At 44.3% G+C, this 12,620-nt stretch overlaps 1 protein-coding gene across 1 annotated transcript; it reads right to left on the reverse strand.

The window, feature by feature from the left end:
* Window positions 1-11,408: 11,408 nt before the first annotated feature.
* Window positions 11,409-12,260, reverse strand: LOC119382768 (uncharacterized). Its single transcript, XM_037650616.1, has one exon. The coding sequence runs from the start codon at window positions 12,258-12,260 to the stop codon at window positions 11,409-11,411; it is 852 nt and encodes a 283-aa protein (XP_037506544.1).
* Between the last annotated feature and the right edge of the window lie 360 nt (window positions 12,261-12,620).

Here is a 12,620-nt window from a genome sequence, read left to right on the forward strand (position 1 = left end):
AGCACTTTAGGGGCCCGGCCTGTCGTATGCTGTCGTCGTTTCATGTAGCTTGGCGTAACGCTGGCAAAACCACGTATAGCCCAACCATCTGTAGCATATTTAGCGCGCGCTCACGCCAAGGAGAAGCCTTCTTCCTCTTGTTCTTCGAGCGCCTTGATGATGGTATCAAGTGCGGAGCACATTAGGCGCCCGGGCTGTCGTATGCTTTCGTCGCTTGGCGTAACGCAGGCAAAACCACGTATAAAAATAGAAAAAAAGAGGAAACAAGCGAGAAATAGGAAGAGAGATAAAGAAACGAAAAAAAATAGGAAAAAAAATAGACATAAATAGAAATAAAGAGAGAAAGAAAAGACAGAAAAAGCTGGAAAAGAGAAAAAGAAAGAAAAAGCGGAGCAAAGAAAGAGAAAACCGAAGGGAAACAAAGAAGGCTGCCCAACTCCGCACTTCCTTCAGGCTTGGCACCACTAGTACGAAGCTTCCGTATATTTTTCTTTTTTTTTTTTTGTCACGTTGAGTAATTCACACATCAACGCATAAGTGTACATAGGGGTCACTAGAGACCCATAAAAGACACCCATCTCTTCAGTTATAAGATGTGATCTTGGACCATGAACAGACACTGCCTGTGCATTTCATGCAAAGAAAGCCCTTTTGAACTTTCTTAGATCCACCGGTCTCGTTGAAATACGTTAGTTTGTTTAGCGCTATGCTTTATTTTGTGTACATGTGCTGTATCTGTCGCTCACTGTGTATATCGCTTCGTTCTTCATCACACTCATCTGGAGTGGTATGCTATGCGTGTACCGCCAGGCAAACCTGCCTGCAGTGCTCTTTAAAGAAAATCTATCTATCTATCTATCTATCTATCTATCTATCTATCTATCTATCTATCTATCTATCTATCTATCTATCTATCTATCTATCTATCTATCTATCTATCTATCTATCTATCTATCTATCTATCTATCTATCTATCTATCTATCTATCTATCTATCTATCTATCTATCTATCTATCTATCTATCTATCTATCTATCTATCTATCTATCTATCTATCTATCTATCTATCTATCTATCTATCTATCTATCTATCTATCTATCTATCTATCTATCTATCTATCTATCTATCTATCTATCTAATAAACACGAACACACACAAACACACAAACACACACACACACACACATAGTCAAATATATCGTGTTTTGAAACCACTGGCAGTTTCACGATGGCTCTCTTTCGATGAACGACGAGCAGCAAAGTCGATGCTACATTGACTCGATAAAGAAAAAAAAAGAGAGAAAAAGATGAAAAGAAAAAGGCAACACAAAGGATTCCGGGAAGTGTGCAGTGCGCGTGGCAAACCGCCACCGGCAAGAAGGTGCCGGCGCAGCAGCCGGACAGCCAGCGGCGGCACGAGCAGCATACGGATCGTGAATTCGAATTTGATGGCTATATATCGAATTCGAAAGCATGATGGCCCCCGTCGCATTTCAGTAGCGCGCCGAGGCGTCGGCGGCCGACTCGTGACCGGCGGCCAACTTGGCGTGCTTCGTGACGCTCCTTTTGCGGCCGCATGAATTACACGACGACTCATGGACGCCTGCTGCACACCCGGGCGGGCGTGTGTGATGGCTCCCGCGGGAGTTGCACCGCCAGATTCGGCGCCTCTGCTGCCGTGCGGAAGGCACCGAGGAGGATTACGAATCCGCGTTCGAGCGTTAAGGAAGGGAGGCCCCACCTGCCCCCGGTAAGACACCCCCGGCGGGCAAGGGAGACGACGCGCTTTCGCGCTCGTGTCGCAATGAAATATGGAACTTATCAGCGCGCACGCAAACGTCCTGCTCAAAAACGGCGGCGGAGGCGACCTCGGTTTCTCGCCTCCTAGCTTCTTCTGCGCTATCCTCTGTGGATGGCGTGAGGTGAAGAGAAAAAAGAAAGGGCGTCCCAGTTGATAGGAGAGATTCAGCTCTTCGGAATCGCTTCTGCTGAGTGCATTTCGTTATTCTCTAAAGCCGACTGGTTTCCGGTGATAACACCCGCGTTATCAGTCATCCCCTCGACTTGGCCTCACGCGTTTGCGAGTATAGTTTGCGCGACTGTTTTCTATATACGCAGTCGCAGCTGTCTTTTCCCTTTATTTTTTTGTTTTCTGATTCCACCTGTGTCCCGCAATATTTCCTGTCCCCGGGATTGTCATCACCCCCGCCTGTGGCGGCGTGGATTTTTGTTCAAGCGCGAAACCGCTTGTTTCACTCGTGAAACTTTTGTTTGCCGATGCGCTGTTGATTTCAACGCCCTCGAAATAAAACCTCCAACATTATGCCCAAGCCTCGTCTCCGACTTGCTGCGTCCGCGTATGTGACCGCGTAATACGGTGACCGCAAGTCGGCGTAACTGCCGTATATTTTTCCTTTTTTTCATTCTGAGATCCCCAGCGTAGGGTAATAAACCAGACCACAGTCCAGTGGTTCTCAGCCATCGATGTGTCGGGCAACCCTTGTGGACTGGTCGAAGTGGTGGCGGACCCCTTGATGTGACGAACCGAGGGGGGGGGGGGGGGTTGATGTAGCAGGCTTAGTTTTGAATTGAGGCGTTGGGGCAGCCGAGGCGATCTTGTTCAGAATGTTGCTGCAGTTCCTGGAGCAGGAGCTGGAACTAGGAATAGGTCAAAACTCACCTCCAAAAACTTTTTTTTTCGCAGGCGATGGCGTCGTGGAACCCCCAAGGCGGAACCCCATTTGAGAACCACTGCCATAGTGCCTTGGTTAACCTCTATCCTGGCCTTTTGCTTACTTCTTCAAGAGAAGGCACGATTGCCCAGTTCTGCCCTGGCCGACCAGCGATCACTGATCGGCCAGGTCGGGCTGTCGGCTAAGCCCAGTGGGACCCACGAATAAAGCACCCCTCTCCCTTCACTTCCTCCACGCCTTGGGAATTATTTATCGTTTAATAATGCTTTTCTGTTTAGTTCTGTACCCTATGTGCGAATATTCGAAAATTTAGAATAACGAATAGTATTCAATTCGATTCGGTACTCAAATCGAATATTACATATTCGAAGTGCCGAATACCTTTGGAATAGCTTTCGAATAATCAGCACCGACGGGGGAACCCCAAAAGAACGACACTTTGGAACAGCTAAAGGTAATGTTTGTTCTTTTAATAACTAAATCACCAATGTGCATGCAGCTCAAGCTTTCAGGGGACTACCGACGCTATATTTATTACCAGGTGATGGAGATTTTTCTGAAAACTCCACTCTTGCTCAGTTTTCACGGTGCTGAAGCTACATCGCATTAATCAGTTCCTGCCTTCCTCTAGAATAGATAATCTACTCTACGGCTGCATTCAGCTTCATGAATAAAAGACGCAAATTTTGTGTTTGCGTAAATTGCTCTTCAGCTTTCAACACTGTTTGCATTGTTTCGGTGCCGAGGCCCATGTTGTGATAACAGGTATGTCCGTTTCATTACATCTTTAGCTGTATTCGTGATGTTCGCTTCAAAAGTACTTAGTCGTGAAGCTTCAATTTTTTTTTAAAAGCAGGTGACCAAGTATCACTTTGATTACTGTAGTCACCGCTGTATATCAACCTAAAGGTACAAAATATTTCGAAGGCCCTGGTTCTTGCCGTATACTAGCTTACCTCAGTTTTCATAGTTGCGGTATTTTTTAGTCAGTTAAAAGTAACCGTAATGTTCCTTGATGAAAGTTTGTGTATATTTGGTTCAAATAAAACGTTGTGAAGTACTAAGACTTATTATTAGAAAATACTTCTGCGGAATCCCGCAAGGTGGCGGAAGTGTTAAGAACCCTTCCGCCAGCAACTAAGAAGCTTTCCTTTCTGAGCAATCCGTATGGATTTCCTTGTGGCTTCGTGCTACAAACGGGTGGTTCTAGATTTGCCTTTCTTGAGCTCTAGGACTGTTTTGAAAATGGTTGTCTTACTAATCGAAAAATATTTGAAAAGTATTCGATTAGTATTCATATTCGATTCGGTGTCACCACTATTCGATTCGGTGCCAAAATTCACACTATTCGCACTCCCCTACTGTACCCTTTCATCTCGCGCACGGTAGATAGGGGTCCTTTAGTAAAGATATGAAGAAAATCCCTTTTAAAAAGTGTATATAAATGTGTAATTACAACGAGGGAAATAATGATAGTTTGGTTGAAATATAATCAAGCACTGGTTGAGTAGAGCTTTCTAAAATAGAAAATGGGGGAGGGGAGTAATATAGTAAGTATTTTGATGCACACTATACCACTTGAAAATCGCCTATGCCCCCTGAGGTTGCCTGGTGGCTATATACTATACATATATACGGTTGTCTGTTGAGCAGGCGCTCGCGGGCTCGGCTTCCGGCTCCATTGGCCATATTCCAGTAGCGCTGATATGCAAAAATGCTTGTGTGCCTTGGTTTGGATGCACATTAAAGAACACCAGGTGGAAAAATTAACCCCGAGTCCTTATACGCGGTGTTTTTCACAGACAGATTGCAGCATTTCTAGCAGGGAAATTGAGACAATACTGAGTTAATAATAATAATAATAATAATAATAATAATAATAATAATAATAATAATAATAATAATAATAATAATAATAATAATAACCAGATTATGTTATGGTAGAATACATCTCCTAATAGAAACAGAGAAGGCCGAGAGGTCGGCCTCTCCCAATGATGTACAGGTAACTCTATCATTACGAGCTCATTCCATTTTATGCCTGCGAACTTCCGAATGTTATCACCCTGCCGTTTACGGCCGCGTTTCCCATCCCTTGGTATCCATTCCGCTGCTCTAACTGACCAACGGTTGTCTTTCCTATACGCACTACGTGGTCGGAGCAAGTCAGTTTCTTTCGGTTAATGTCGACTAGAACATCAGTTACCTCGGCTTGTTCTCTGACCCATTCTGCCGTTTTCCAATGTCTTAATGCTACGCCAATCATTTTCCGTTCTATCGCCCCCTGCGACGGAACTGCATGGATGCACTTCTAAGCACTGCATGATTCGAAGTCGTATATAAACAAACGGGTCGGGGAGAAATAGGAATAAAGACTAACGGGGAGTGTCTCAGCAACATGCGGCTCACAGATGACATCGTGCTCTTCGGCAGTGACTGCGACGAATTGCAAGAAATGATCGAAGACCTAAACTAGAGTGTACTAGAACAGGGGAGTGCTCGGAACGGCCGCAGCACCAATGTAAATAAAGTGAAGCCCAAACAGGGTCAATCCACCTGCGGCGCTGCGGTCGGTAGTCTGCAATGTGTCGTCATTTAAGAGTTGCGCGCGGCTCCACCAAAGTGGTGCAGGGGTAGAATGCCTGCTTCTCACTCAAAAGGCCCGGGTTCGAATCGCAGCTGTAGATGGTGGGTTTTTATTCTTAGTTTTACATTTCATACCTGTGTTGGTTTTCCTTTGTTTCTTAAAACTAGCTTCTGTAGCTTCGTATTGCTACGTAGCTGAAATGTGAAATCTCATTCCGAGTCTCGTATTCGCGAAAATCTCGGAGGCCATACTATACGTTTTTGTTCAATCCGGGGCCGTGGCGCTGCAAATATTTATAACTGCGCGCACTGTCAAATTTCTTCTATTTTACTTCACATTTTGCGCTACCTTTTGAACCAACACGTAGCAACTGAAGCTAGCTTTAAGGAACAATGGAAAACCAATACAGCTATAAAAGGTGATACGAAGTATAAAAACCCACCATCTACAGCTGCGATTCGAAAGCGGGTCTTATGAGTGGGAAGCGGGCATTCTACCCCTGCACCACTTTGGCGGAGCCGCGCGTAACTCTTAAAGGGACCGACAACTGCCCAGAACATGAAATGAGATGACTGCACTGATGGAAAGATTGTCCGTCGCATTGACTCAAACCAACCCAGTTTATCTCGTGAGAGGCGGATTTATATTTTTATTTCTTCATTGAAAGTCGCGAAAAATGACCTTTGGCGCCTCTGGCGGCAAAATCATACACGGTCCGATGAAGGCGGTCACGTGACCATTGATTGGTGTATGCGTTCGATTACTTTTCTGTTAGTACTGAAATATTGTTCATTTCTTTATATTAAAAGATATTACTCCATAAAAATGTACATATAGGCCTGCGTTAGTTGTGTGCAACAAAGTGGCGCTGCCTTCGCTTGGCGTAATGATCCCATGCCGCGAAAAGCCATCCATGACACAGGCGCAGGCAACCTTGGTCGCAGGCGCGCACAACGCTGTACAAATACCGAGAAGTTGTATAAAGCCACATCATCTCATTGTAACAGCTTGCTATTTTCAAAAATGGCTGGAAAGCTCAAAATAAAGGTGGTTAAGCATAGCTACAGTAACTCCTGCGAAAGCAGAACGACGACAGCTTTCACAAGGGCTAGCGGCATTGCTATCAATTCTCAGCGTTGCTGGAGCAAGCCTTCATGCGTGTTTGGAGCCTTTCAGATCGAAAAATACTGCCTATAAAATAACTACGTGCGTTTAGGATAAACCACTGCAGCTACAAACGCTACGAAGGGTAAGCTTCCTGTCGCGCCGTAAAAAGCTGGGTCGAGAAAAATCAGTTGTCGGTCCCTTTAAACGACGACACATTGTAGACTACCGATCGCAGCGCTGCAAGCGGATTGACCCTGTTTGGACTTCACTTTTCTAAGCTCGTTCTGAGCACTCCCCTGTTCTAGTACGCTCTAACAGTACGAGCGCTATCTAGCAACCGAAGTTTAATGAAACAAAAATGAACACGACGAAAACCAACACATGCGTGCTCAAAAAATTTAGGTGACATCAAAGAAATGGTTGAGCTTGCGTACCTCGCACTCTAGTAGACAAACAGGCGGTTCAGATATACAATCATTACACTCGTTTCTGATAAAGAACGCTGCAGCGAGCTCACGCGCCCTTTTGTCTTTATGTTTCAGCATAATAACAGTGTTACTGAAAAACGGTTTGCATACACAAGATCTGCAATGGGCCGAAGGGTGTGACATCGGCATTCCCTTTAAAGTATTACTATGCTGGCGAAGTCTTCCGTTGATGCATTTGCCGGACTGGCCTATATACTAGTGATGCAGAACTATCGGTAAATTGACTATCGATAGTTTCTTTGAAACTATCGATAGTGTAAACAAACTATCGATAGTACTACTATCGATAAACTATCGATAGTCAAATCGATAGTACCATCGGTAATATACTAGCGATATTACTGCCGGAAAATGATAGGTGTAACCTTAAGAGACAGGAAGAGAGCAGAGTGGGTCAGGGAACAAACGGGGGTTAAGGATATCATAGTTGAAATTAAGAAGAAGAAATGGATGTGGGCCGGCCACGTAGCACGTCGGCAGGATAACCGGTGGTCATTAAGGGTAACTGACTGGATTCCAAGAGAGGGCAAACGCGTGAGGGGAAGACAGAAAATTAGGTGGGTAGATGAGATTAAGAAGTTTGTAGGTATAACGTGGCAACAGAAAGCACAGGACCGGGTTGATTGGCGGAACATGGGAGAGGCCTTTGCCCTGCAGTGGGCGTAGACAGGCTGATGATGATGATGATGATTACTGCCGCGCGTGTTTATTGCTTTGTTTTGATGTATTCGGGTTTCACCCACAAAGACTGTTAGCAGCGTTTGACGCAGAGCGCGCAGCAATGTTTGAGAAGCTTCGCGATTGTTTGACATTTTAAGATTAGGTGCCGGATGCGAATATTCAAGTTTATTCGAAAGCTTACACGAGAACCAGCGATAACGCTGGAAGGTTTGATGACTGGTGTATAAAAGACTAAGCGTTCTACCGATTATCATATTACTCGACGGCCGGCGACTGTTCTCGCCGCTATCAGTGCGCAGCGTGTATCACTTGTATTCTGAGTTTTGATTTTCTAGGCACAAGTTCGACCAAATAAAGCGCTTCGTATTTCCCAATCTTGCTGTAGCATTCTTCACCATCACAACCACGTGACAAACTATCCGTAGTGGTGCGAATAACGATGCTATTGCTGGCTGGCCAAATTGCCAAAATATTCGCGATAGCCTACTATCAGCTTCGCTTAATTTATGAGCAAATTTTTGGCGAAATAAATCATTTACGCAGTGAAAATGGCAGCATATGTCCATCAATAAATTCATATTTAAAAGCAACCAGTTAGATCTTACAATTATCAAATTTTGATCTTGATCCTTTTTTTTTTTGCTTTGAAACCATAAATTCCAATATAAACTTGAAGCCACGCATTACCACCCCATGTAACGGCTTCCTTCCCGCTACAGCTGAACAGTTTCACTTTATGATCATGTGTCAGCAAAGCACTCAAGTGAAGAACACAAGCATGTCAACTTTCTTGCCCTTCAGCCTGCTCCTGTACCTCATGTACCACGCGCGCGGGAAACCAAGTTTATGCTGCAATTAGTTCGCGCTGTTGATTTTAAACTATCGATAGTACGTACTATCGATAGCGCTAACGATGGTATCTTTTCATTTCATTTCATTTCATTTATTTACCTTAAAGACCCCGGAGGGGTGTTACATAAGGGGTGGTTTAACAAACAAAAATTATAGAACTTGTCCACGAATAAATCTTATTTCTTCCATGAAGGCAGGTGAGGTGGCGATGGAAGCGATGTGGTGGGGAAGGCCGTTCCAGTCTTTGGCTGTGCGATGGAAAAATGATGACGAGCAAGCGACAGTACGTGCACTTGGACGAGCAACGTTTGACGAATGGCCTGTGCGCAGTGAAATGCGCATCGGAGGTAGAATGTAAGGTGCTTGGCGAAGTGAACTGTAATAGAATTTATGATATAATGATATGCTTGCGATACGACGGCGATGTGCTAGTGATTCCAAAGCAGAATCTGCTTTTAATGACGAAACACTGATGTATGAGAATGATGAATGAATATACCTTACGGCACGATTTTGCACGGATTCTATGGCTTCGCTGAGGTAGCTCTGGTGAGGATTCCAAATGGGTGATGCATATTCGAGTTTAGGTCGAACCAATGTTTTATATGCGAGTAGATTTACATGTTGAGGAGCACTGCGAAGGTTACGTTTGAGAAATCCTAAGGTTTTGTTTGAAGATGATGTGATGTTAGTCACATGAGAGCACCAGTTGAGATCATGCGTTATAGTAATGCCTAAGTATTTGAATGAGCCGACATTGTCAATGGGGGTGTTGTCAATTGTGAAAGGAAGGGTATGCCTATTACGGCTGCGGGAAATTGACATGCTTTTACATTTATGGGGATTTAAGGCCATGAGCCACTCGTCACACCACTTCTTAACGTTATTCAGGTCATTCTGTAATGAGATGTGGTCGTTATTGTTAATGATAGATCGATATAGGACGCAATCATCTGCAAACATTCGAATGTTAGATGATACATGCAATGGTAGATCGTTTATGTATATTAAAAATAAGAGGACCTAAAACTGAACCCTGGGGGACTCCCGATGTTACTGGTAGAAATTTAGAAGCAGTGTTGTTAATAACGACAGATTGTGATCGGTTATGAAGAAACTCCTTTATCCATGTTAGGACGTTAGGGTGCATGTTCAAGTGAGAAAGTTTTAATATTAATCTTTTATGAGCTACTTTATCGAATGCCTTCGCAAAGTCAAGGAAAATGACACCTGTTAAAATGTTACGATCAAGGTTTGAGTGGAGATCATGCAGAAATGAGGCTAGTTGCGTGTCACATGATAGATTCTTACGGAAACCATGCTGTGACAGATGGAAGAAGTTACAGCTGTCGAGAAAATTCATAACGTGTGAAAAAATGACATGTTCCATGATCTTGCAAGGGATACTAGTGATGGATATGGGGCGATAGTTTAATGGTGATTCACGGTTACCTGATTTGTAGACTGGAACGACCTTGCTCTTTTTCCACTCGTCTGGGAGGGTGCCTGATGATAATGATTGTGAGAACAGCAGGGTTAGATACATGGCAGATATGCACTTGGTATTTTTTAATAGCTTCGAGGTGATTTCGTCAACCCCGGCTGATGAGGATAACTTATGTTTGTCAATGAGGGTAGATATTCCGACTGGTGAAAAATTGATATCAGGCATTGGAGGCATCACGTGAACAGGATATGCAGGGAGAGGCATGAGTGGTTCGGTAGTGAAAACAGATACGAAATCAGAATTAAACAAATTGGCACACTCTATGTCGGATAATATTTCACAGTCTTTAGAAATTTTGATACCAGGTGATGATTTAGGGTTGATTACCTGCCAGAATTTTTTGGGATTATTAGTGAGCATGCGGGGTAGGTCTGAATGAAAAAATGAATGTTTTTGTTGTCGAATAGCGGCCAAGTAGGTGCGTTCAGCTTCATAATATTTATTCCAGGAGTTGGGGCTTGGTCGAAGTTTGGCGGAGCGAAACAGACGTTTCTTTTTGTTCTCAAGTTTTTTTAGTGTGTTTGTGAACCATGGCCGGTTGCGATTAGGTCGGAGTACGATTGACGGTATATATTGCGCAACAAGGTTAGACAACTTGTTTTGGAAGAGCCCCCAGTTTTCAATTATAGAGCGATTTTCGAACCCCGATTCGAATGATTGGTAGAATGCTTCTAATTCACTGTTAATTGCGGTATAATTGCCTTTGTCGTACAGGCGGATTGTTTTGCGAACTGTAAGATATTTCACGGGCGAAAAAGAGAAAACTGTGTGAATTACTTTGTGGTCGCTTATTTCACGTAAATAGCTAATGGAGGACATGCTGTCTGGATCGGTGGTTAGTATCAGGTCAAGTATGTTTGCGGTATCATGAGTTACACGCGTGGGCTCCTTCACTATCTGTGAGAGGTTGAAATTAAGGCAAACGTCCAGGAAATCTTTAACTCCTGCATTAATGGTACCTGGGCTAGAATAATCAGTCCAGTCTATATGTGGGTAGTTGAAATCCCCAAAAAGCAAAATGCACGCGTTCGGGAATTTTTTTGTTAAAGAAGCCAATATATTATTGAGCTCACCGGGGAAGTCAGCATTACTGTTGGGGGGGGGGCGATAGCAGACACCAATAAGTAGTAGCTGTGGATTAGCTCGACAGATAAGCCATAAAATTTCCAGGTTCGTGGTCACGTGAACAGCGGAACACTTCAGCTGTTTTTTTACGGCGATAAGAACGCCACCGCCTCGGGCACCCCGCCTGTCCTTGCGAAAAACATCGAAGTTCGGCAGTTCACTCATAACTTCACTGTCAGCGATTTCATTAGTGAGCCACGTTTCAGTCAAAATAAGCAAGAAGTCACTTTCAGATGAAGATACGATGTCAGCTACCTGCTCTCGTTTGGGAAAGAAACTTCTAACATTGGTAAAGATAACAGAGATCGAAAAAGACTTTTGAAGGGCAGGCAGAGTACGTCGGGACGGCTGGCGATGGTCGCGCGTTAGCTATGATTCTTTAACGGATTGGGACGTCTCATCAAAAGTATAGCGCTTTGATCCAATCAATAATGTTTTGTAGTGAAGGGAAAAAGGAACTGCCTTGTTTTTCGCAAAAGCGACAAGGTGTTTGCGCGCGTTCTGCACTTTCTTGGAAAAATCTTCGCCCACACTGTAAGGCGTGTTTTTAAACCTACGGCCGTTTGACAAGATGGCTTCCTTGGTTTTAAAAAATGAAAGCTTCACAATAATAGGCCGGTTACGACCAGTACAGTATCGACCAAGGCGATGTGCTCGCTCAATTTCCTTTGGCTCCAAGGAAAAGTTCAATTGCTCGGAGCACAGCCGAATTACCAATTCTTCAGATTGAGCAAATGATTCAGATTTGTTAGTATCACTAATGCCATAAAAGATCAAATTATTACGTCGAGAGCGGTTTTCCGCCTCATCAAGGCGGGTTTCAAGATTGCAAACTCGACTAGCCGTTTCAGCGGTGTCGGTTTGCACTGTTCCGAGCTGCTGCCTCAAGGGTTCAATTTGCTGGCAATTTGCTTCCACGTTTGTGAGGCGCTTACTGAGTTCAGACAGGGTGGCATTGGTCGCTAGTAGCTGACATTTTAGATCCTGTACTTCAGAGAGAAGTTTAGATTGTCCGGAAGATAGTTTCTTCAGTTCAGCCAGTACCGCTGCTGAGTCAGGTCCAGGATTTTGTTCAATATCACCCGAGAGCAGCAGCAGGAAACGCACAACAGCAACACATTCATCAACCAAGGAAAACAAGCACCGGGGGCTCGGCAGCTGTACTAAGAGGTAGTTACTCGTTCTTTTAGCGAATAAACTGTGGGGTGAACTAACCTGCATGGCGAATAGCAACCGTGATGAAGGCTGTCGATGCTGATGGTGCCTGCCAGGCTGGACCGAGGACCAGGGGCGGCGATGCCGATACAGACTGCCCAGTGGAAGCGTTGATAATTGTTGCTTCAAGATGCGTTGCGATAGCAGCAGGACTATCGCTTGTGTGATGCCATGAAGTAGACGGAATTGGCATGCGTCTTGAAGCGATGCCGTCCGGGCCACCAAGAAGCATCAGGATGATAGTCTCGGTGAATACCTGCATGGCGAATAGAAACGGGTTAGTGGACACTCTAGCGGTACAGCCACCGAACCATCGATAGTTCGATAGTGATTCAGCTATCGATAGTATCGATAGTACCATCGATA

This window comes from Rhipicephalus sanguineus, chromosome 1 (assembly GCF_013339695.2).
Source record: "Rhipicephalus sanguineus isolate Rsan-2018 chromosome 1, BIME_Rsan_1.4, whole genome shotgun sequence".
Lineage (NCBI taxonomy): Eukaryota > Metazoa > Arthropoda > Arachnida > Ixodida > Ixodidae > Rhipicephalus > Rhipicephalus sanguineus.

Excerpts from the sequence above, each read along its gene's own strand:
- LOC119382768 (XM_037650616.1), bottom strand. The coding sequence starts at position 12,260 with ATGCAGGTTAGTTCACCCCACAGTTTATTCGCTAAAAGAACGAGTAAC.